At 51.8% G+C, this 25,416-nt stretch overlaps 1 protein-coding gene across 1 annotated transcript in view; it reads right to left on the bottom strand.

Moving 5' to 3' along the window:
• cubn (cubilin (intrinsic factor-cobalamin receptor)) overlaps window positions 1–25,416 on the bottom strand; it is a 604,171-nt gene that overhangs the window by 16,270 nt on the left and 562,485 nt on the right. Inside the window, exons 56-57 of the mRNA XM_072510233.1 lie at window positions 20,509–20,653; window positions 15,718–15,896 (exon numbers count right to left, since the gene is read on the bottom strand). Coding sequence (XP_072366334.1) covers window positions 15,718–15,896; window positions 20,509–20,653 — 324 coding nt within the window. The remainder of the gene's footprint in view (window positions 1–15,717; window positions 15,897–20,508; window positions 20,654–25,416) is intronic.

The following is a 25,416-nucleotide window of genomic DNA, read 5'->3' as shown; positions in this document are numbered from 1 at the left end:
CCCGGGCACGGCCGCAGAGTTGCCCCACGCCACAGCCGGCGTCTGTGGAGGGAAGTGGCAGAGCCCGTCACCGCTGTGGCCCTGACACCACGGACAGGCACCCAGTGCCACAAGAAGGTGAACGGCCTCGACAGAGCAGGCAGGGTGAGCCTCCCCCATATCCCCCCCCTCCCCATAGTCCCCCCCCCTGCCCCCATATCCCCCTCCCCATATCCCCCCCTCCCCCTTCCCCCCTCCCCCATATCCCCCCTCCCCCATATCCCCCCTCCCCATATCCCCCCTCCCCCATATCTCCCCCCTCCCCATATCCCCCCTCCCCCATATCCCCCCTCCCCCATATCCCCCCCTCCCCCATATCCCCCATATCCCCCTCCCCCATATCCCCCACTCCCCCATATCCCCCATATCCCCCTTATCCCCCCTCCCCCATACCCCCCTCCCCCATATCCCCCATATACCCCCTCCCCCATATCCCCCCCTCCCATATCCCCCTCCCCCATATCGCCCCTCCCCATATCCCCCATATCCCCCTCCCCTTATCCCCCCCTCCCCCATATTCCCCCTCCCCCATATCCCCCATATCCCCCTCCCCCATATCCCCCATATCCCCAAGTGAATCCAGCCCTAACCTTAACCTCTGCAATGCACGCGCAACCGATGGCGTGCAGTCATATACCTGCCTAACACTGTGGCCTTTTACCCCTGCCACCCCCCCCCCCCCCCCACAGGAGAAGCGCGCACACAACAATAGGGAGCATGTGAGGGACTGGAGGAGGGCCCGCTGATGAGAGGGCCACTGACCGTACACGAGGAAAGGGCCCTGGACTGGCTGGCGGACCTGAGGACCGGAGGTTGCTGATGCAGAGGTCGGGGGCCCACGAGCAAGTGAGCCACCAACAGCCCGTCCCCATATCCCCCCTCCCTATATCCCCCTCCCCCGTATCACCTGATCACTGCCTGATGTCTAACCATGCATGCTTCATTGTGTATCGCAGGACCAAATGTCCAGGCACCCATCCCCGCAGATGCACACCGCCCGCAGGATGCCCCTCGGAGACCACAGAGACGGAGAGACCCGCACCCTCCAGCATGCGACGCCCGCAGGATGCCCCTCGGAGACCACGGGAGACGGAGAGACCCGGACCCTCCAGCATGCGACGCCCGCAGGATGCCCTCGGAGACCACGGGAGACAGAGAGACCCGGACCCTCCAGCATGCGACGCCCGCAGGATGCCCCTCGGAGACCACGGGAGACGGAGAAACCCCGGACCCTCCAGCATGCGACGCACGCAGGATGCCCTTCCCACACCACGGGAGACGGAGAGACCTGGAGCAACAGGGAGACGACACCCCCGTCACGTGCGGGAGCGACCACCCAGCGATGAGGGGGCAGCCACAGGCCCCCCGTCACATCCGAGCCAGGACACCACTACCCAGGACACCACTATCCAGGACACCCCTACCCGGGCACCACTACCCGGGACAGCACTACCCAGGACACCCCTACCCGGGACAGCACTACCCGGGACAGCACTACCCGGGACAGCACTACCAGGACACCCCGACCCGGGAAGACGAAATACCGGACAGTGACGCAGAGTGGATGGGTGGAGACGAATCCCCACCCCCAAGTGCCATGGAGTCAGAGTGGGACGAAGAGCACGACACAACGCCACTGCTGTCACCCCACACCCTCCACCATCGCAGAAACACTCACCACGGTTGGGCACTTTAGTGATGAGGCGTCTGGTACACTCACTGGTGCGCACAACACAGCCCGTCCCGGTACAGCAGGTGGAGGTAGGAGCAGCAGAGGGACCGGGCGGTCGGAGGGCAGCCCAGGCCAAGCGAACATCTGCCGCCCAGATGGATCCCGGGTTCCTGCAGTTACCACACCCACACATAGATCCGATGCAACCACCGACACGGAGACGAGCGAATAGGGTGACGGGTGGCTTGCGGCGGCTGCGGTCGCAGGTGGAGGAGTCCACCCGCGTCCAGGAGCTGGGAGTGGTCCCGGGTCATGCGTGCCACCCAGGCTGACACCGCACGGGTGGCGTCCGCGGGTGGAGGCAATGGTGCGACGGTGTCAGACATGGGGAACGGTTTGCGAGGCCTGGGGCCTTCCGTGCAGGTGGCGTCTGTGGCCCAGGAAATGGCTGCCCTCTCACAGGAGGCCATGAGCCAGTGCCAGCGCCAGATGGCAGAGGCGCTCAACGCCATAGCCCAGTCTCAGCAGGCCATGGCCCAGTCTCAGCAGGCCATAGCCCAGTCCCTGCAGGCCATGGCCCAGTCTCTGCAGGCCATGGTCCAGTCTCAGCAGGCCATGGCCCAGTCTCAGCAGGCCATGGCCCAGTCTCAGCAGGCCATCGCTGAGGGCATCGGCGCCAGTGGCCATGTGCGAGCCGGCGTCGCACTGTCACAGACAGGGTTTGACAACCCCCTGGGCTCCATGGCTGCAAACCTGCAGACCCCTGTCGATACCAGCACGGGCCTCCAGGACTGGCAGCGCCAGATGTCGGGGGCGCGTCGGATGGCCAGTCCGTTCGCATCCCCCACCCATGTAGAGGCCTGGGGGCCATCGTGCACCCCGAGGGAGGAGGAGGTGGTGTGGTCCGTCCCGGCTCCCTCTGTAGGGGAGGTCCCGGTACACCGCGACAACTCGGACTCCCCCCCTTCCGTCCAGGTGCATCGGGTGGGCAATGGGCAGGACAGGCTGGCAGCTCGCCATCCCAGTCACCCGGGCCGCAGCCTGGCCCATCTAGGCCAGGACGCCCCAGGAAACGGCCGCCAAAGGGATCCAGTGTCAGAGGGCAGGAATCACAGGAGTCCACCTCCAGTTCTGCTGTACCGTCTGGGGAACCACGTAGACGTAGTCAAAGGGCCCGTAAGGCCAAACAATTAGACACTGAGTAAGTTGGCACGGGTGCAGGCACAGATGAGTTTTAGGGGCTAGGGCACGTGCATGAACTCCTTTGGTTATTAAAGTCAATGTTACACCTACCGAAGCTGCCTTTGTGCTCTGTCCAAAGTGTGCGGGCGTGTCATGTACGTTGAGCGCAAGTGTGTGTGTGACGGGTGGTCTTACCTCAGCCCCAGGTGAGTCTGCCCCCTTCTCCTGGGCCGCCATCAACATCCCCGGGCAGAGGACGGAACCGTGCGCTGCAGTGTCACAGCCGCATGCGGGGATGGTCCGGGTGGATGGTGGTACTGTGGCCATGGGTTAGACATAGTCCAACGATGTAGAGCCAGGAGCTCATCGCAGGGCGGGTTGTCATCATCCTCCATGGCCCTGCGATAGACACGCGTCCACCCGCAACTGGGTGAGCCCGGCCCGTTGTGCCGCCGGTGGATCGGCAATTGGGGGGAGGGGGGTGGTGTGCATGCGGGTGGGGTGTGTGGGGTTGGGGAGGGGGGTGAGGGTGCTGGGTGGGTGGATGGGTCGGCTGTTGCCATGGTGTGCGGTCTGTGGCCATACTACCCGATTCCCACGCCCATCTAGTCAGTGAAGCGGGCGGCTATCAGTCTGTCCCCGTGCCCGCTGGGCCAGCCGGTAACGGTGGACAGCCACCCGCCTGTGTCTACCCCGTCTGCCCTGACCATTGCCCCCATCCCCCTCATCTGGGGAAGACTGCGCCTCTTCCTGCTGCTCCTCCACTCCGCCCTCCTCTGCCTGCGGCACATCGCCCCTCTGCTGGGCTATGTTGTGCAGGACGCAGCACACCACAATGATGCGGCCGACCCTATCTGACCGATACTGGAGGGCGCCCCCAGAGAGGTCCAGGCACCTGAAACGCATCTTCAGCACGCCAAAGCACCTCTCGATCACTCCCCTTGTCGCTACATGGGCATCGTTGTAGCGGTTCTCCGCCTCATTGCGTGGCCTCCGTATAGGCGTCATCAGCCACGATCGCAATGGGTAGCCCTGTCACCCAGCAACCAGCCCCTCAGCCGGGGATGGCGTCCCTCGTACATGCCGGGGATGGATGACCGCGACAACACGAATGAGTCGTGTACACTGCCTGGGTGACGGGCGCAGACGTGCAGGATCATCATGCCGGTGGTCGCAGACCACCTGTACGTTCATCGAATAGGTCCCCTTCCTATTAGTGAACACGGCCCTGTTATCTGCAGGTGCCGCACGGCGACGTGCATCCCATCGATCGCGCCCTGGACCATGGGGTACCTGGCAACGGCAGAGAAGCCCACGGCCGGGCATCTTGGCTGGCCCGGTCCACGGGGAAGCGGATGTAGCGGTGCGCCATGGCATAAAGGGCATCTGTCACTGCCCGGATGCACCGGTGCACCGATGTCTGCGATATGCCGGACAGGTCCCCACTCGGTGCCTGGAATGACCCCGTTGCATAAAAGTTCAGGGCCACCGTAACCTTGACGGACACGGGGAGAGGGTGTCCCCTCCGCCAGTGCCACGCGGTGACAGGTGTGCCAGCAGCTGGCAGATGTGTGCCACGGTTTGCCGGCTCATCCGGAGTCTCCTCCTGCATTCCCGGTCCGTGAGGTCCTGGTATGACTGCCGGGGCCGGTACACACCGGGGCGCCCTCGGGTGCCTCCGTTGCCGTGGGGCCGCGACGTCCTCCTCCCCCTCCTCGTCCTGTCGGTCAGGTGTCCCTCCAGCCTGGGCGGCTGCCGCCTGCCCCTCTGCGGCAGCCTGCGCCGCCTCTCTGGCACACTCCTCCTCCTCCTCCTCCTCCTCATCCAGGGCAACATAGACATGAGCGGCTGCACCACGGCGGCCAACGGCCAACATCGCTGGATGGTCTGAAAACATGACGGCCTGGTGGGGGGGAGGGGAACGACGACATGTCATCATTGCCCATATCCCTCCTCCCCCCAGCCAGGTGGCATGGACCGCATGGGTCCAACTGTTGGAGGCTGGCACCTGGCCAGGTGGACCAACTCATTTGCCCTCCCATCACCCCTCCTCGGCACGTACCCCCTCCCCAACCTCCACCCCGGCACGGACCCCCCCCAACCCCAACCTCCACCCCAGCACGGACCCCCCCCCCCCCCAACCTCCACCCCGGCACGGACCCCCTCCCCAACCCCAACCTCCACCCCGGCACGGACTCCCCCCCCCAACCTCCACCCCAGCACGGACCCCCTCCCCAACCTCCACCACAGCACGGACCCCCCCCAACCCCCAACCTCCACCCCAGCACGAACCCCCCCCCCCCAACCTCCACCCCAGCACGGACCCCCACCCCAACCTCCAGCCCGGCACGGAACCCCCCCCAACCTCCACCCCGGCACAGACCCCCACCACAACCTCCACCCCAGCACGGACCCCCCCCCCAACCTCCAACCTCCACCCCAGCACGGACCCCCCCCCCAACCTCCACCCCGGCACGGACCCCCCCCCCAACCTCCACCCCGGCATGGACCACCTCCCCAACCTCCACCCCCAGCACAGACCCGCCCCAACCCCCAACCTCCACCCCAGCACGGACCCCCCCCCAACCTCCACCCCGGCACGGACCCCCCCCCAACCTCCACCCCAGCACGGACCCCCTCCCCAACCTCCACCCCAGCACGGACCCCCCCAACCCCCAACCTCCACCCCAGCACGGACCCCCCCCCAACCTCCACCCCGGCACGGACCCCCCCTAACTCCACCCCGGCGCGGACCCCCTCCCCAACCTCCACCCCAGCACGGACCCCCCCAACCCCCAACCTCCACCCCCGGCACGGACCCCCCCCCCAACCTTCACCCCGGCACTGACCCCCCTCCCCAACCTCCACCCCAGCACGGACTCCCCCCAACCCCCAACCTCCACCCCAGCACGGACCCCCCCCCCCAAACCTCCACCCCGGCACGGACTCCCCCCCAACCTCCACCCCGGCACGGACCCCCCCCCCAACCTCCACCCCGGCACGGACCCCTCCCCAACCTCCACCCGAGCACGGACCCCCCCCAATCCCCAACCTCCACCCCAGCATGGACCCCCCCCAACCTCCACCCCGGCACGGAGCCCCCCCCCAACCTCCACCCCGGCACGGACCCCCTCCCCAACCTCCACCCCAGCACGAACCCCCCCCAACCCCAACCCTCCCACCCCAGCATGGACCCCCCCCCCCAACCTCCACCCCGGCACGGACCCCCCCCAACCCCCAACCTCCACCCCGGCACGGACCCCCTCCCGGCACTCCCCCGGAGCCAGCCTACTCTAACCACCCCCCCCCCCCGCCGCACACACACACAAGCCGAGACACACCTCTCCTCACGCAATCAGCCTGCGGCCACGCCATTTCCTGCCCAGAGCCAACCCCCCAGGCCGTCACTCACCTCCTCGCTGGTCGGCGTGAGCCTGGAGCACCGGTCACGCCGATGAAAGGAGGTTTGATTCCACGTCGACGTGAACGGTCATCACGTCGACGGGACTTCGGCCCATCCGGAAGGGAGAATATCGGCAGGCCGAAAATCGGCTGCCTTGCGCAGATCCGTGACATTCTCCGCGGCAGCGGCGCCATTAACGCCCCGCCGACTTTTCTCCCTTCGGAGACTTCGGCGGGGGCGGGATTCACGGCGGCCAACGGCCATTCTCCGACCCGGCGGGGGGTCGGAGAATGACGCCCCTGATGTGGAGACAGGGCAGAAGAACTTGGGGGTTTATGAATACAAATCATTGTAGGTGCCTTGAGCACCCTGGGTTTGTGGTTCATGAATGCCACGATGTTCTGAGGAGGGAATTATATATTTTGTACATAATTACCTCTGAAACTTGAGGAATATTATGAATGCAATGCTTTGTCATCCTGCTGTTGCTTTTCCACGGGTAAATTAACCGGCTGGTTTAGCACAGGGCTAAAGAGCTGGCTTTTAAAGCAGACCAAGGCAGGCCAGCAGCACGGTTCAATTCCCGTACAAGCCTCCCCGAACAGGCGCCGGAATGTGGCGACTAGGGGCTGGCTTTTCACAGTAACTTCATTTGAAGTCTACTTGTGACAATAAGCGATTTTCATTTCATTTCATTTCATTATTTACTTTGATAGACAAAGCACCTTTGACTTGCTTGATCAATTTTTGCAGAAGATTGAGTGATATTGTAGATGTTCTAGTGGTAGCTTGGAAGTACTTTAGTGCAAGACAGTTCAGGACAGTGGTCACCTTTCTTTGCCGATCACTCGCTAGTGAATATGGTTATCCATCTAAAAAAACTCTACGTTATTGTTCATGGGTTCTGTTGGTCCTTGCATGGCTGATGAGCCCGATCCTAGAGCCGCATATTCGACTGCACACTTGGCCTCTCTTTCCAGGAGGTGGGATTGGTCCTTGGACTCAGGATCGCTGATATTCCTTTATCAGCCTCCTCTTGCCGTCGGGTGTCCCTTCAATCAGGAGGTTCCTCAAAGTCGGTCTCCTCAGAGCAAGGTTCTCCCAGGTATTGACATCTATGATGCATTTCTCAGACAGCGTTGATGATACTTCTCCAGGGCCTTGAGGTGGCGTCTGCATGTAGTCCAAGTTTCTGAGCTTAATTAAAGAGTTGGAGGGCGACTGCCTTGTACAGGAGGATATTGGTGTCAGTACAGATGTCAGGGTCATCAAAGACTCTTGTGCTTAGGCATCTGAAGGATGCGCTCACAGATTGGATACAGTGTTGGATCTCTGTATCAATGTCAGCCTCAAAAGGAGAGGTCACTCCCAGATAGGGGAAATGATCTATGTTTGGTCGGGTTTCTCCGTTGATTTTAGAATCATAGAATCATAGAAAAGTTACAACACAGAAGGAGGACATTCAGCCCATCTTGTCCATGCTAGCCATAGGACAGCCCGGAGCCCATTCTAATCCCACCTTCCTACACATGTTCTAATCTTGATGGAGGGAGAGACCGGATCTTGCCCTGGGGCGGGTTGGCAAAGGCTGAGATTGAGGCTGAGACCGATTCTTCGGTATGCTTATGTGAAGGTGTCAAGAATGGCTTGGAGATTCTCTTCTGAGAGAGTGCAGGTGGCGATGCCATTCGCAAACTGAAGTTCCACAAGCAATATCAGTGTTGTTTTCTTCTTGGATTTCAACTGGTTGAGGTTGAAAAGTTTTTTGTCCATCGTGTAGACAATGCCCACTCCACTGGGAAGCTTGTTCTTGGCAAGGTGAAGGCTTGTGGTGATGAGGATGGAGAAATCTTTCTTTTTTTCTCTTTTTTTTTCTTGTCACAAGTAGACTTACATTACACTGCAATGAAGGTACTGTGAAAAGCCCCTAGTCACCACATTCCGGTGCCTGTTCGGGTACACAGAGGGAGAATTCAGAATTCTCAGCTGGTACGGGAATTGAACCCATGCTGCCGGCCTTGTTCTACATTACAAACCAGCTGTCTTGCCCACTGAGCTAAACCAGCCCTTAGGGGCTGATGACGCGTCCCTGCTTGACTCCAGTTTTGACCATAAAGGTTTCTGCCTTATTCCCATCGGTGAGGACTGTAGCTGTCATCTTGTCATGGAGGAGTCAGTGATGTTGATTAATTTCTCTGGACAGTTGGCCTTTGACAGTGTCATCCAAAGCACTTCTCAATTGACAATTTGACTTCCGAAGTCAAAAGCCTTGGTCAGATCGATGAAGGACGTGTAGAGTGGTTGATGTTGCTTATGGCATTTCTCTTGAAGTTGCCAAGCAGTGAAAACCATGTCCGCTGTTCTGTGGTTTGGTTGGAAGCCACACTGGCTCTCCATATAAATTTTTCAGACTGGGAGAAGATGGCCAGCAAGGATTTGGGTAAAGATCTCCCAATTGATGGAGAGTAGGGAGATTCCTTGGTAGTTCCCGGAGTACATTTTGTCTCCTCTCTTGAAGATGGTGGCGATGACGACATCCTTGGGGTCAGCAGGAATAATCTTGTCCACTCCTGCGGTTTTTCCATTCTTCGTGTATTCTTCATGGCAGCTTTAACTTCGTCCACTCTTGGTGGGAGTTCAAGATCATCATTGATGGGGAGTTGGGGTATTTCCTCAAACACGTCCTCATCTATAATTGTATCACAGTTTAGGAGTGGAGTTCTTTTATGTATCATCTCCATTGAAGGCCGATGTTTTCTCTGTCTCTCAAGAGGATTACATCCTTACTTCATTCCGGCTTAGGGTATTGGGTCCATATACTGCCTTGATGGCACTGAAGAAGCCCCAGGTGTGCTTGTTGGCGAGGAGTTGCAGCTCCTTAGCTTTCGCATTCCAGCATCGGTTCCTAATTTCCCTTGTTCTTCTTTGTACCTCCGCTTTGACTAATTAATGAGCTCTCCTTGCGGGTTATGTTGTTTCACCAGGCGCGGAGAGCATTCCTCTTCTCGTCAATGAGGTCTTGAATGGTGTGGTCATTCTTTTCAAACCAGTCTTGGTGATTCCAGGTCTTGTAGCTGATGGTTTTTTCATAGCTTGAGATGATGGCTGTCTTCAGCTCTTTCCAGTTTTACTCCACTCTATTTGAATGGGGATTTTGGTGAAGACATCGTTGGAAGTTCACAAGCAAGTTTGGTTCTTGAACCCACTCAACTCTGACCTTTTTTCTGATCTGTTTCTTCATCTCCCGTTGCATCTAGTGGAGTGTGATGGACATAGAGGGGTGGATGAGCCAATGGTCTGTCTAACAGTTATCTGCACTGACCATTGCTTTGGTGATGAGTGCATCCTTTTTATCTCAGGATTGGATGGTGACAAAGTTGATCATGTGCCAGTGCTTTGATTGTGGGAAGTCCTGAACTTGCCTTTTTCGTAGAACAGTGTGTTAGCGATGACAAGCTGGTATTCCTCGCATTTGGTGAGTAGGAGAACGCCATTGGAGTTGCAATTTCCAACTCCTTGCTTTCTGATCGTTCCTTTCGAATCTTGGCATTGAAGTCTCCAAGGATGATTTTATCTTCCTTAATAATGTTGGAGGGTCTGGTGCCCAGGGTGGAGTAGAAGCCTTTTTTGGACTCATCATTGACATCAAGAGGTGAGGCATTGGCACGCAAGACTGTTGCCTGCTGAATCTTGGCAAGTTGCAGGTGGAGGGTCATGTGATATTCGTTGATGCTGACAATGAGCTCTGTGGGTCAGTTGATGAGTTTGTTTTTGTTGGTGAACCCAATTCCATGCACCCTGGGCTGAACCTCAGGTTTTCCTCTCCAGAAGAAGGTGTAACCACCACCATCTTCCCTCAGCCTCTCTTCGCCTGCTCTTTGGGTCTCCTGCAGGGGAGCAATGTCAGAGTTGAAGTGCCTGAGTTCACAGGAAGCAAGGGCAGTTCTTTGCTCTGGTCGATTGTTTTGCTCATTATCCATGAGGGTTTATACATTCCAAGTTCCGAAATTCAGTTAAATTTGATTTTTTGACCGCAGGTAGATGAGTTTTCCAGCCAGGTTGGAGATGGAACAGACTATTTTTAGGGCATCTTTTCCAGCCCTTTTTCCATGCGGGGCGAGCAGAGTGGATCATGACGAGCGCTGTTTAGTCATGAATAAAGCTGCAGAAACACTCTCGTGTTCCTAGTCCAAGAGTAAGTAACTGAATCAAACTCCACCGCCTACGTGCCGGTCCGAAGCTAGAGACTTCCAGATCTCATGGTCCTGTCCCTGTCACTTAAGAACATAAGAACTAGGAACAGGAGTAGGCCACCTGGCCCCTCGAGCCTGCTCCGCCATTTAATGAGATCATGGCTGATCTTTGTGGACTCAGCTCCACTCTCCGGCCCGTACACCATATCCCCGAATCCCTTTATTCTTTAGAAAGGTATCTATCTTTTTCTTAAAAACGTTTAAAGAAGGAGCCTCAACTGCTTCACTGGGCAAGGAATTCCAGAGATTCACAACCCTTTGGGTGAAGAAGTTCCTCCTACACTCCGTCCTAAATCTACTTCTCCTTAATTTGAGGCTATGCTCCCTAGTTCTGCTTTCCCCGACCAGTGGAAACAACCTGCGTGATCTATCCTATCTATTCCCTTCATAATTTTAGATGTCTCAATAAGATCCCCCCGCATCCTTCGAAACTCCAATGAGTACAGTCCCAGTCTACTCAACCTCTCGTCATAATCTAATCCCCTCAACTCTGGGATCAACCTAGTGAATCTCCTCTGCACTCCCTCCAGTGCCAACATGTCCTTTCTCAGGTAAGGAGACCAAAACTGAACACAATACTCCAGATGCGGCCTCAACAACACCCTATACAATTGCAGCATAACCTCACTAGTCTTGAACTCCATCCCTCTAGCAATGAAAGACAAAACTCGATTAGCCTTCTTAATCACCTGTTGCACCTGCACACCAACTTTTTGCGACTCGTGCACCAGCACACCCAGGTCCCTCTGCACAGTAGCATGTTTTAACATCTTACCGTTTAAATAATAATCTATTCTGCTGTTATTCCTCCCAAAATTGTTAGCCTCACACTTGGCAACATTGAATTCCATCTGCCAGACCCTAGCCCATTCACCTAACCTATCCAAATCCTTCTGCAGACTTCCGGTATCCTCTGCACCTTTTGCTTTACCACTCATCTTAGTGTCGTCTGCATTGCACGTGGTCCCCAACTCCAAATCGTCAATGTAAATTGTGAACAACTGCGGGCCCAACACTGATCCTTGAGGGACCCCACTAGTTACAGGTTGCCAACCAGAGAAACACCCATTTATCCCCAATCTCTGCTTTCTGTTAGTTAACCAATCCTCTACCCATGCTACCACTTTACCCTCAATGCCATGCATCTTTAGTTTAGCAGCAACCTTTTGTGTGGCACCTTGTCAAAAGCTTTCTGGAAATCCAGATATACCACATCCATTGGCTCCCCATTATCTACTGCACTTGTAACGTCCTCAAAAAATTCTACCAAATTAGTCAGACACGACCTACCCTTTGTGAACCCATGCTGCGTCTGCCCAATGGGACAATTTCCCTCCAGGTGCCCCGCTATTTCCTCCTTAATGATAGATTCCAGCATTTTCCCTACAACCGAAGTTAAACTTACCGGCCTATAATTACCCGCTTTCTGCCGACCTCCTTTTTTAAACAGTGGTGTCACGTTTGCTACTTTCCAATCCTCTGGGACCACCCCAGAGTCTAGTGAATTTTGATAAATTATCACTAGTGCGTTTACAATTTCCCTAGCCATCTCTTTTAACACTCTGGGATGCATCCCATCGGGGCCAGGAGACTTGTCTACCTTTAGCCCCATTAGCTTGCCCAATACTGCCTCCTTAGTGATTACAATCATCTCAAGGTCCTCACCTATCATAATCTTTATTTCCATCAGTCACTGGCATGTTATTTGTGTTCTCCCCTGTGAAGACTGACTCAAAAAACCTGTTCAGCTCCTCAGCCATTTCCCCGTCTCCTATTATTAAATCTCCCTTCTCATCTTCCAAAGGACCAATATTTACCTTAGCCACTCTTTTTTGTCTTATATATTTGCAGAAGCTTTTACTATCTGCTTTTATGTTCTGAGCCAGTTTACTTTCATAGTCTACCTTACTCTTCTTTATGGCTTTTTTAGTAGCTTTCTGTTGTCCCCTAAAGACTTCCCAGTCCTCTAGTCTCCCACTAATTTTTGCCACTTTGTATGTTTTTTCCTTCAATTTGATACTCTCCCTCACCTCCTTAGATATCCACGGTCGATTTTTCCCCTTTCTTCTCTACCGTCTTTCTTTTTTGTCGGTATGAACCTTTCCTGAACACTCTGAAAGATCGCTCGGAAGGTTCGCCACTGTTCCTCAACTGCTTCACCATGAAGTCTTTGCTCCCAGTCTACCTTAGCTAGTTCTTCTCTCATCCCATTGTAATCGCCTTTGTTTCAGCACAAAACACTAGTGTTTGATTTTACCTTGTCATCCTCCAACTGTATCTTAAATTCCACCATATTGTGGTCGCTCCTTCCAAGAGGATCCCGAACTATGAGATTATTAATCAATCCTACCTCATTACACAGGACCAGATCTAGGACCGCTTGTTCCCTTGTAGGTTCCATTACATACTGTTCCAAGAAATTATCCCGGGCACATTCTATAAACTCCTCCTAAAGGCTGCCTTTACCAACCTGGTTAAACCAATCGATATGCAGATTAAAATCTCCCATGATAACCGCTGTACCATTTCTACATGCATCCGTTATTTCTTTGCTTATTGCCTGCCCTACCACCCTGTTACTATTTGTTGGCTTATAGACTACTCCTATCAGTCACCTTTTCGCCTTACTATTCCTGATTTCCACCCAAATTGATTCAACCGTGTCCTCCATAGCACCAATATCATCCCTTACTATTGCCAGGATGCCATCCTTAAATAACAAAGCTACACCACCGCCCTTACCGTCCATTCTATCCTTTCATATAGTCTGATACCCTTGGATATTTAACTCCCAGTCGTGACCATCTTTTAACCATGTTTCAGTAATGGCCACTAAATCATAGTCATTCACGATGATTTGCGCCATCAACTCATTTACCTTATTTTGTATACTACGAGCATTCAGGCAAAGTACACTTATGCTGTTTTTTATGTCTTTGTTATGAATCCTAACACCTTGATCAGTAACTTTTCGCAATTTATTTATCCTCTTACCCTTTCCCCTAATTCTCCTTGTCTTTGAACCCATATCTCTACATAATAACCTGTCACGTAACCTGCTGCCTTGATCTCCATTAACCATTATACTGTCCATAGCTTTACACCTCCCTTCCCCCCAACTTGCTAGTTTAAAGTCCTTGTGACCAACCTATTTATCCTATTCGCTAGAACACTGGTCCCAGAATGGTTCAGGTGAAGACCGTCCCAACGCTACAGGTCCCTCCTGCCCCAGCACTGATGCCAATGCCCCATGAAATGGAATCCCTCTTTCCCGCACCACTCCTTTAGCCACGTGTTAACTTCTCTAATTTTCTCAACCCTATGCCAATTGGCACGTGGCTCGGGTAGTAATCCAGAGATTATAACCCTGGAGGACCTGTTCTTTAATTTAGTCCCTAGTGTTTGATAATTCCCAAACAGCTCCTCTTTCCTAGTCTTACCTGTGTTGTTAGTCCCAACGTGGACTACAACAACTGGATCCTCCCCCTCCCTCTCCAAAATCCTTTCAAGCCGATCAGAGATGTCCCTCACCCTGGCACCGGGCAGGCAACATACCATGCGGGACTCTCGATCTGGCTTACAAAGGATGCCATCAATCCCCCTAATTATATAATCCCCTACAACTACCACTTGTCTTTTTGCTCCCCCCTCTTGAATGGCTTCCTGTACCACGGTGCAGTGGTCAGTCAACACATCCTCCCTACAGCCCTCTGCCTCATCCACACAGGGAGCAAGTACCTCATACCTGTTGGACAAGGTCAAGGGCTGAGGCTCCTCAACTCCTAAACTCAGGATCCCCCTACCTGCCTCCCTTGCAGTCACACCACTCTGTCCCTGACCACTGTCCGAATTAACAGTACTTATTCTACCGGGTGTGACTGCCTCCTGAAACAAAGCGTCCAGGTAATGTTCCCCCTCCCTGATGTGCCGCAGTGTGTGCATCTCGGGCTCCAGCTCATCAATTCTGAGCCGAAGTTCCTCGAGCAGCCAACACTTGCTGCAGATGTGGTCACTGACGGTCTCAATGGGATCCACCAGTTCCATCATCATACAGCAACAGCACATCACCTGTCCAGCCATATTCAACTAGTTAATTAATTTAAATATTTAAAAAAAATTTCTTTATAGAACCTCAAGGGTAAACCCGAACACCAACAAAAACACAGCCCTCTCTCGCCACTAACCCGAACTCAGTCACTCACCTAAACTCAGATGCACTCTGTCCCAATCAGCACTCAGTCACTCACCTAAACTCAGATGCACTCTGTTCCAATCAGCACTCCGTGACTAAAGGCACTCCTGCCACACCTTTTGTGCACTCACCTCTCCCAGCACTGTCCCGGCTCTCTCCTCCGGCGCTGTTTTCGCTGTCCCGGCTCTCTCCTCCCGCGTTTTTAAAATCTCCCGGCTCTCTCCTCCCGCGCTGTTTTCGCTGTCCCGGCTCTCTCCTCCCGCGCTTTTGAAATCTCCCGGCTCTCTCCTCCCGCGCTGTTTTCGCTGTTCCGGCTCTCTCCTCCCGCGCTGTTTTCGCTGTCCCGGCTCTCTCCTCCCGTGCTTTTTAAATCTCCCGGCTCTCTCCTCCGGCGCTGTTTTCGCTGTCCTGGCTCTCTCTGCTCCCGCGCTGTTTTTGCTGTCACTTCTCGCCGATTGCCACAGGTCTTGTCTGTGTGGCAGGTGTGTTGGTTTCCTCTGGGTAGATGCCTGGTGCAGGACATCTTTTAACGTGGATATGCCATTGCATGTCAGCAGACACACCGTCCTTGACACAGGATAAGTCCAGTTCCAATGGCAAGAGACCCTCGATGACTGGGGATCCCCCTACTGCTGCAGCCTTCATTCGCCGCGGCTGATACCGTACAAATATCTTCCACCTGATCCACTGTTGAGGACTTGTTTTGGATTGCCTTCCGATCTTATGGTCATAGGTGACCCTGCCAGGAGTTTAAGACTCCAGATGGCATTGCTCTCAGGATCAACAGATCAACTTTGTGGAAGGTGTTGCTAACTCTTGGTTCCCTTTATTTACCTCATAATTAGCACAGGATTCTCTATTAAGATGGAGCTCCTAAGAGACTACTGTTGAAGTGAAGAGGCAGTGAAATTGTCCACTGCTTGATTTCCTGGCTAATATTTATTTAATGCCGTCATAAGTAATGGTAACATCTCACCTCTAAATAGTCAGAGCATCCACCAAAATCTTCAATGTCAAAGGTGTGAAAGAAGAGGGAGATCTTGTGGCTCTTTGGGGCTCGCAGAATGATTGTACAATCTACTTTATTAGGATAGATGTTGGGCCAGCCAGGACTCTTCAGATAACCAAATGATTGGTTGTATTGTCTGCTACAGCCTGAAAAGAATATTTATGATATGAAAAAATCAAATGAAATATACGGAATCAGCAGTTATCAGTCAAACTTATTATTTAAATGGAAAATGCTATGACTTAACACAAATGCTTAAATGCAATGCAATTACAGGATCTTGCTGAATTGAAAGATAATTTACTCGGTTAACAAATAGTCATTTGATTTTGATGTCATTCTAGCATCAGATTAATGATTGTTTTGCTTTTTACGAGGCTTTCATCTTTCATCTCCTTTCATTCCTCAAAGGAGAGCAGCTGAATGGACACGTGGAGCTGTAAGGTAAGTGTTACAGCAATAATGCCATGGCAGCCAACTTCACAATCTTAGATTTAGCTACCATTGTCGTCATGATATGCACCAATTTCTGAGGAGGACCTAAAGGCTGGGATTCTTCAGGGCCACTCGCTAGGCATGGAAATTCATGATGGCGTGCAGAATCCTGCGTCGGGCCAAAATAGGAATTCGTGCTGGGTGGCAGACCTGTCATGAGTCTCTGTGCCTGCCCCGCCAGCCATAATGGGTTTCCCGACATCCCCATCGAGCTTCCTGCCCCGACCCGGCGGGACCATGCAAATAGCTCATTGGAGGTATTTTACATCTCGGACTCATCACTCACTAGCCAATTTGGACGCTCCAGCAACCCCAGCTGCTTCATCAATGGCCTCCCTTCCATCATAAGGTCAGATGTGGGGATGTTCGCAGATGACTACACAATGTTCAACACCATTCATGACTCCTCAGATAATGAAGCAGTCCATGTCTAAATGCAGCAAGACCTGGACAATATGCAAGCTTGGGCTAACAAGTGGCAAGTTACATTCGCGCTACACAGGTGCCAGGCCAATGACCATCTCCTACAAGCGAGGATCTAACCAACACCCCTTGACATTCAATGGCATTACCATCGCTGAACCCCCTCAATCAACATCCTGGGGGTTACCATCGATCAGAAACTGAACTGGACCAGCCATATTAACACTGAGGTTAACAGGGAAGTTCAAAGGCTGGGAATCCTATGGCAAGTAACTCACCTTTGACTCCCCAAAGCCTGTCCACCATCTACAAGGTACAAGTAAGGAGTGTAATGTAATACTCTCCACCTGCCTGGATGAGTGCAGCTCCAACAACACTCAAGAAGCTCAACACCATCCAGGACAAAGCAGCCCGCTCGGTTGCTGCCCCTTCCACAACCATTCAATCCCTCCACCATTGATGAACAGTGGGTGACATGTGTACCATCTACAAGATGCACTGCAGTAACTCACCAAGGTCCCTTAGACAGCACCTTCCAAACACACAACCATCTAGAAGGACAGGAGCAGCAGATACCTGGGAACCCCATCAGCTGGAGGTGTCCTCCAAGTCACTTACCACCCTGACTGGGAAATATATTGCCATTCCTTCACTGTCGCTGGGGCAACATCCTGGAACTCCCTCCCGAACAGCACAGTGGGTGTACCTACACGTCAAGGACTGTAGCGTTTCAAGAAGGCAAGTCACCACCACCTACTGAAGGGCAATGAGGGATGGGCAATAAGTGAGCTTGTGGGTCCCCCCCCACCCATGGGCAATGTCACCCCGCCCTCCCCCCCAACTGAGGAGATCCCACTATGGGGTCCCTGGGGGTCCCCTCTTCAGGCTCCTTTACAGCATCCCCTCCCTTCCAGGACCCCCACTCGCCAACCCTCCCAAACCTCCCCGAGGCCCTACTTACCTGCCCTGCACTCCCCCACCTTTCAGACACCCTCTCCATCCTCAATTACCAGGCATGGCCCCTCTCGGCCACTAGCCCTTCCCCCTGGCAGCCAGGCAGTGCTCCTGCCAGCTTGGCAGTGTCATCTGGGCACCTTGGCAGTGCCAGGGTGGCAGTGCCAAGGTGTCAGCTGAGCAGTGCCAAGGTGCCCACGCTCTAGGGGAAGGGCCAGTGAGCCATCCTGACCACCCAGGGGTCTCCAATGATCCAGAAGACACCCCTGGTGCCGTTCCGCCTGGTCCACGTTTGTGTGGAGCAGCACTGATCGACGCCGAGCTGCAGCCTCCCTGGGGATGCCAGAGAATCGAAGGAGGCCAGTGGATCCCGGGCAGGTAGGTCGGCCAACTTCGTATCAATGTTTCTACTGTCTCTTATATTCCATGAACTCTAACTTTATTCACAAGTCTGCTGTGCGACATTGTACCAAATGCCATTTGGAAGTCAAAGGATAACACCTCTGACATTGCAATGCTCTCCCAAGTGCTGTATCAACATGCATTTTGTGAGACTCAAACCCAAACTTCTCTGATGACTCACTCAGCCATGGCTGCCAGAGGTTAACTGAATGCATGTAGGAAGGAAGAACACATAATTTTTTATTTTCATTACTTCTTGTCAAATGATTATGTTTTTGTCAAACACATACTGGTGTTCAGGAAATTCATTTACTTTTACATGTAAATCATCCTTGTAGTATTGGTCTTTTATGTTTTGGTTGTAATTACTGTGAAAACATATAAGCAACCCAACCTTCAGATTTTGTCACGTTTGAGTTAGTCATATTGTATACTGGGAAATTAAGTACAATGTATCATTTTACATTTTAATGTACATGTTATGTTGTACTTTTCAAATTGGGAGGGAGTGTAGTGTATTACAGCTGCCTCTCTGCTGCCCTCTCTGTTGGCAACGTGTAAATAAAATTAGTTCCATAATGTCAAGATAATGAATGGCTTAGATAGGGTGGACGTAGGGAAGTTGTTTCCATTAGCAGGGGAGACTAGGATCCGGGGGCACAGCCTTAGAATAAAAGGGAGTCACTTTAGAACAGAGATGAGGAGAAATTTCTTCAGCCAGAGAGTGGTGGGTCTGTGGAATTCATTGCCACAGAGGGCGGTGGAGGCCGGGACGTTGAGTGTCTTTAAGACAGAAGTTGATAAATTCTTGATTTCTCGAGGAATTAAGGGCTATGGCGAGAGAGCGGGTAAATGGAGTTGAAATCAGCCATAGAACATAGAACATAGAACAATACAGCGCAGTACAGGCCCTTCGGCCCACGATGTTGCACCAAAACAAAAGCCATCTAACCTACACTATGCCATTATCATCCATATGTTTATCCAATAAACTTTTAAATGCCCTCAATGTTGGCGAGTTCACTACTGTAGCAGGTAGGGCATTCCACGGCCTCACTACTCTTTGCGTAAAGAACCTACCTCTGACCTCTGTCCCATATCTATTACCCCTCAGTTTAAAGTTATGTCCCCTCGTGCCAGCCATTTCCATCCGCGGGAGAAGGCTCTCACTGTCCACCTTATCCAACCCCCTGATCATTTTGTATGTCTCTATTAAGTCTCCTCTTAACCTTCTTCTCTCCAACGAAAACAACCTCAAGTCCATCAGCCTTTCCTCATAAGATTTTCCCTCCATACCAGGCAACATCCTGGTAAATCTCCTCTGCACCCGCTCCAAAGCCTCCACGTCCTTCCTATAATGCGGTGACCAGAACTGTACGCAATACTCCAAATGCGGCCGTACCAGAGTTCTGTACAGCTGCAACATGACCTCCCGACTCCGGAACTCAATCCCTCTACCAATAAAGGCCAACACTCCATAGGCCTTCTTCACAACCCTATCAACCTGGGTGGCAACTTTCAGGGATCTATGTACATGGACACCTAGATCCCTCTGCTCATCCACACTTTCAAGAACTTTACCATTAGCCAAATATTCCGCATTCCTGTTATTCCTTCCAAAGTGAATCACCTCACACTTCTCTACATTAAACTCCATTTGCCACCTCTCAGCCCAGCTCTGCAGCTTATCTATATCCCTCTGTAACCTGCTACATCCTTCCACACTATCGACAACACCACCGACTTTAGTATCGTCTGCAAATTTACTCACCCACCCTTCTGCGCCTTCCTCTAGGTCATTGATAAAAATGACAAACAGCAACGGCCCCAGAACAGATCCTTGTGGTACTCCACTTGTGACTGTACTCCATTCTGAACATTTCCCATCAACCACCACCCTCTGTCTTCTTTCAGCTAGCCAATTTCTGATCCACATCTCTAAATCACCCTCAATCCCCAGCCTCCGTATTTTCTGCAATAGCCTACCGTGGGGAACCTTATCAAACGCTTTGCTGAAATCCATATACACCACATCAACTGCTCTACCCTCATCTACCTGTTCAATCACCTTCTCAAAGAACTCGATAAGGTTTGAGGCATGACCTACCCTTCACAAAGCCATGCTGACTATCCCTGATCATATTATTCCTATCTAGATGATTATAAATCTTGTCTCTTATAATCCCCTCCAAGACTTTACCGACTACAGACGTGAGGCTCACCGGTCTATAGTTGCCGGGGTTGTCTCTGCTCCCCTTTTTGAACAAAGGGACCACATTTGCTGTCCTCCAGTCCTCTGGCACTATTCCTGTAGCCAATGATGACATAAAAATCAAAGCCCTTACATTTGATTGAATGGTGGAGTGGACTCGATGGGCCGAATGGCCTTACGTCCGCTCCTATGTCTTATGGTCTTATGGACTGCCTGCAGTTGAACATATGTTAGTAATGCATTAATTAAGGGGAAAAGAGTCAAGGATTTACCTGCAACCTCGTACATTAGCTGGAATCTATTCCCACTCTGGTACGCCTTTGATGTAAAGTCAATCTTAATTGTGCGGCCATATGAATAGAAATCAGGAACAGTTGGGTTGGAACCACAGAATCGGTGAATCTGCCCAAAATCACTCTACAATTAGAAAAATACAATAATTTTAAACAGAAATATAAAAGGCTCAACTCCGTGAAACATTGTATAACAATCTTTCTCAAGATGAGCTCTAGTTCCTGGTGACATTCAAAATGTTCATCTGGAAAAAGCTGCAGCAATGCAGTCAACCCCTCACAAACAAACTTTATTTATCTTGCTGACATCTTATGAAATTTCTGGACAGGTCCTATTGAAAATATCAAAATATCAATAATCTATTTTCCTAAATGCCTGAAAGGATTTTACTTCATTTGGCAAAATGTATTAAACGCAAATCATTGACTAGATATTGTATCAGACACTCCAGCCATTAACTGGGCAATATGGTAGCACAATGGTTAGCACATGCTCATAGTATACAAAATAAGGTAAATGAGTTGATGGCGCAAATCATCATGAATGACTATGATTTAGTGGCCATTACTGAAACATGGTTAAAAGATGGTCACGACTGGGAGTTAAATATCCAAGGGTATCAGACTATACGAAAGGATAGAATGGACGGTAAGGGCGGTGGTGTAGCTTTGTTGTTTAAGGATGGCATCCGGGCAATAGTAAGGGATGATATTGGTGCTATGGAGGACAAGGTTGAATCAATTTGGGTGGAAATCAGGAATAGTAAGGCGAAAAGGTGACTGATAGGAGTAGTCTATAGGCCACCAAATAGTAACAGGCTGAAAGGGCAGGCAATAAGCAAAGAAATAACGGATGCATGTAGAAATGGTACAGCGGTTATCTTGGGAGATTTTAATCTGCATATCGATTGGTTTAACCAGGTTGGTAAAGGCAGCCTTGAGGAGGAGTTTATAGGATGTGCCCGGGATAATTTCCTGGAACAGTATGTAATGGAACCTACAAGGGAACAAGCGGTCCTAGATCTGGTCCTGTGTAATGAGGCAGGATTGATTAATGATCTCATAGTTCGGGATCCTCTTGGAAGGAGCGACCACAATATGGTGGAATTTAAAATATAGTTGGAGGATGACAAGGTAAAACCAAACACGAGTGTTTTGTGCTTAAACAAAGGCGATTACAATGGGACGAGAGAAGAACTAACTAAGGTAGACTGGGAGCAAAGACTTCATGGTGAAGCAGTTGAGGAACAGTGGAGAACCTTCCGAGCGATCTTTTACAGTGTTCAGAAAAGGTTCATACCGACAAAAAAGAAAGATGGTAAAAAGGGGAAAAATCGACCGTGGATATCTAAGGAGGTGAGGGAGAGTATCAAATTGAAGGAAAAAACATACAAAGTGGCAAAAATTAGTGGGAGACTAGAGGACTGGGAAGTCTTTAGGGGACAACAGAAAGATACTAAAAAAGCCATAAAGAAGAGTAAGGTAGACTATGAAAGTAAACTGGCTCAGAACATAAAAGCAGATAGTAAAAGCTTCTGCAAATATATAAGACAAAAAAGCGTGGCTAAGGTAAATATTGGTCCTTTGGAAGATGAGAAGGGAGATTTAATAATAGGAGACGGGGAAATGGCTGAGGAGCTCAACAGGTTTTTTGGGTCAGTCTTCACAGTGGAGGACACAAATAACATGCCAGTGACTGATGGAAATAAAGATATGATAGGTGAGGACCTTGAGATGATTGTAATCACTAAGGAGGCAGTATTGGGCAAGCTAATGGGGCTAAAGGTAGACAAGTCTCCTGGCCCTGATGGGATGCATCCCAGAGTGTTAAAAGAGATGGCTAGGGAAATTGTAAACGCACTAGTGATAATTTATCAAAATTCACTAGACTCTGGGGTGGTCCCAGAGGATTGGAAAGTAGCAAACGTGACACCACTGTTTAAAAAAGGAGGTTGGCAGAAAGCGGGTAATTATAGGCCGGTAAGCGTAACTTCGGTTGTAGGGAAAATGCTGGAATCTATCATTAAGGAGGAAATAGCGTGGCACTTGGAGGGAAATTGTCCCATTGGGCAGATGCAGCATGGGTTCACAAAGGGTAGGTCGTGTCTGAATAATATGGTAGAATATTTTGAGGACGTTACCAGTGCAGTAGATAACGGGGAGCCAATGGATGTGGTATATCTGGATTTCCAGAAAGCTTTTGACAAGGTGCCACACAAAAGGTTGCATCATAAACTAAAGATGCATGGCATTGAGGGTAAAGTGGTAGCATGGGTAGAGGATTGGTTAACTAACATAAAGCAGAGAATGGGGATAAATGGGTGTTTCTCTGGTTGGCAACCTGTAACCAGTGGCGTCCCTCAAGGATCAGTGTTGGGCCCGCAGTTGTTCACAATTTACATAGACGATTTGGAGTTGGGGACCAAGTGCAATGTGTCAAAGTTTGCAGACGACACTAAGATGAGTGGTAAAGCAAAAAGTGCAGAGGATACCGGAAGTCTGCAGAAGGATTTGGATAGGTTAGATGAATGGGCTAGGGTCTGGCAGATGGAATTCGATGTTGCCAAGTGTGAGGCTATCCATTTTGGGAGGAATAACAGCAGAATGGATTATTATTTAAACGGTAAGATGTTAAAACATGCTGCTGTGCAGAGGGACCTGGGTGTGCTGGTGCACGAGTCGCAAAAAGTTGGTGTGCAGGTGCAACAGGTGATTAAGAAGGCTAATCGAGTTTTGTCTTTCATTGCTAGAGGGATGGAGTGCATGACTAGTGAGGTTATGCTGCAATTGTATAGGGTGTTGGTGAGGCCGCACCTGGAGTATTGTGTTCAGTTTTGGTCTCCTTACCTGAGAAAGGACATATTGGCACTGGAGGGAGTGCAGAGGAGATTCACTGGGTTGATCCCAGAGTTGAGGGGATGAGATTATGACGAGAGGTTGAGTAGACTGGGACTGTACTCATTGGAGTTTAGAAGGATGCGGGGGGATCTTATTGAGACATCTAAAATTATGAAGGGAATAGATCGGATAGATCGCGCAGGTTGTTTCCACTGGTCGGGGAAAGCAGAACTAGGGAGCATAGCCTCAAATTAAGGAGAAGTAGATTTAGGACGGAGTGTAGGAGGAACTTCTTCACCCAAAGGGTTGTGAATCTCTGGAATTCCTTGCCCAGTGAAGCAGTTGAGGCTCCTTCTTTAAACGTTTTTAAGAAAAAGATAGATACCTTTCTAAAGAATAAAGGGATTCGGGGATATGGTGTACGGGCCGGAGAGTGGAGCTGAGTCCACAAAGATCAGCCATGATCTCATTAAATGGCGGAGCAGGCTCGAGGGGCCAGATGGCCTACTCCTGTTCCTAGTTCTTATGTTCTTATGTTCACAGTTGCTTCACAGCTCCAGGGTCCCAGGTTTGATTTCCGGCGTGGGTCACTCTCTGCGCGGAGTCCGCACGTTCTCCTCGCGCCTGCGTGGGTTTCCTCCTGGAGCTCCGGTTTCCTCCCACAGTCCAAAGATGTGCAGGTAGGTGCATTGGCCCTGCTAAATTGCCCCTTAGTGTCCAAAAAGAGGCTGGGTGGGGTTACGGGGATAGGGTAAAGGTGTGGGCTTAGGTAGGGTGCTCTTTATAAGGTCCGGTGCAGACCCGATGGGCCGAATGGCCTCCTTCTGCACTATAAATTCTATGATATCTATGATAACTAAAAATATTCTAGTAAATTAAAACAGACATGTTGTTGAAACTTTTCCTTTTGCACTCATTAGTACCTTCAGCAAGAATACCAAATGTAAAGGGAACAACAATTTATACTTCACGAGAAGAGAAAGCTGATTGTTTGGCAAGTGGATTGTGATTACTAGAGGCATCGCCTTGGAGAATGCACCAATTAAATTGAAAAGAAGTAGTAGAGGGAGTTGGATGGTACAGTGGCTAAGTGTCACAGTGTCAGTCTGGCTCAATAGTGTCAACCTTGGCTCCATGGCATACCATGGCAGATATATCCCATGATTGTGGCTTCAAAGGTTCATTTCAGTATTTGAAATGCTCCATTCTATAACTCCAGGATCTAGTTCACCAAGCTGATTACAGGGATGGTGGACTGACATATGGGGAGAGACTGAGTCAGTTAGGATTATATTTATTGGAGTTTAAAAGACTGAGGGGCGATCTCACAGAAACCTAAAAAATTCTAACCGGACTAGACAGAGTAGATGAGGAAGGATATTCCCGATGGCAGGGGAGCCCAGAACCAGGGGCAAAATTCTCCGGTATCGGCGCGATGTCCGCCGACTGGCGCCCAAAACGGCGCAAATCAGTCGGGCATCGCGCCGCCCCAAAGGTGCGGAATGCTCCGCATCTTTGGGGGCCGAGCCCCAACCTTAAGGGGCTAGGCCGGCGCCGGACAAATTTCCGCCCCACCAGCTGGCGGAAAAGGCCTTTGGTGCCCCGCCAGCTGGCGCGAAAATGACATCTCCGGGCGGCGCATGCGCAGGAGCGTTAGCGGCCGCTGACGGCATTCCCGCGCATGCGCAGTGGATGGAGTCTCTTCCGCCTCCGCCATGGTGGAGACCGTGGCGAAGGCGGAAGGGAAAGAGTGCCCCCACGGCACAGGCCCACCCGCGGATCGGTGGGCCCCGATCGCGGGCCAGGCCACCGTGGGGGCACCCCCCCGGGGCTAGAGTGCCCCGCGCCCCCCCCCAGGACCCCGGAGCCTGCCCGCGCCACCTTGTCCCGCCGGTAAGGTAGGTGGTTTAATCTACGCCGGCGGGACAGGCATTTTAGCGGCGGGACTTCGGCCCATCTGGGCCGGAGAATCGCGGGGGGGGGCTCGCCAACCGGCGCAGCGCGATTCCCGCCCCCGCCGAATATCCGGTGCTGGAGAATTCGGCAACC

The sequence above is a fragment of the Scyliorhinus torazame genome, chromosome 6 (genome assembly GCF_047496885.1).
Source record: "Scyliorhinus torazame isolate Kashiwa2021f chromosome 6, sScyTor2.1, whole genome shotgun sequence".
Taxonomy (NCBI): Eukaryota; Metazoa; Chordata; class Chondrichthyes; order Carcharhiniformes; family Scyliorhinidae; genus Scyliorhinus; species Scyliorhinus torazame.
Note: the sequence above shows the minus strand (reverse complement) of the source record. Positions and strands in the feature narration are given on the sequence as shown.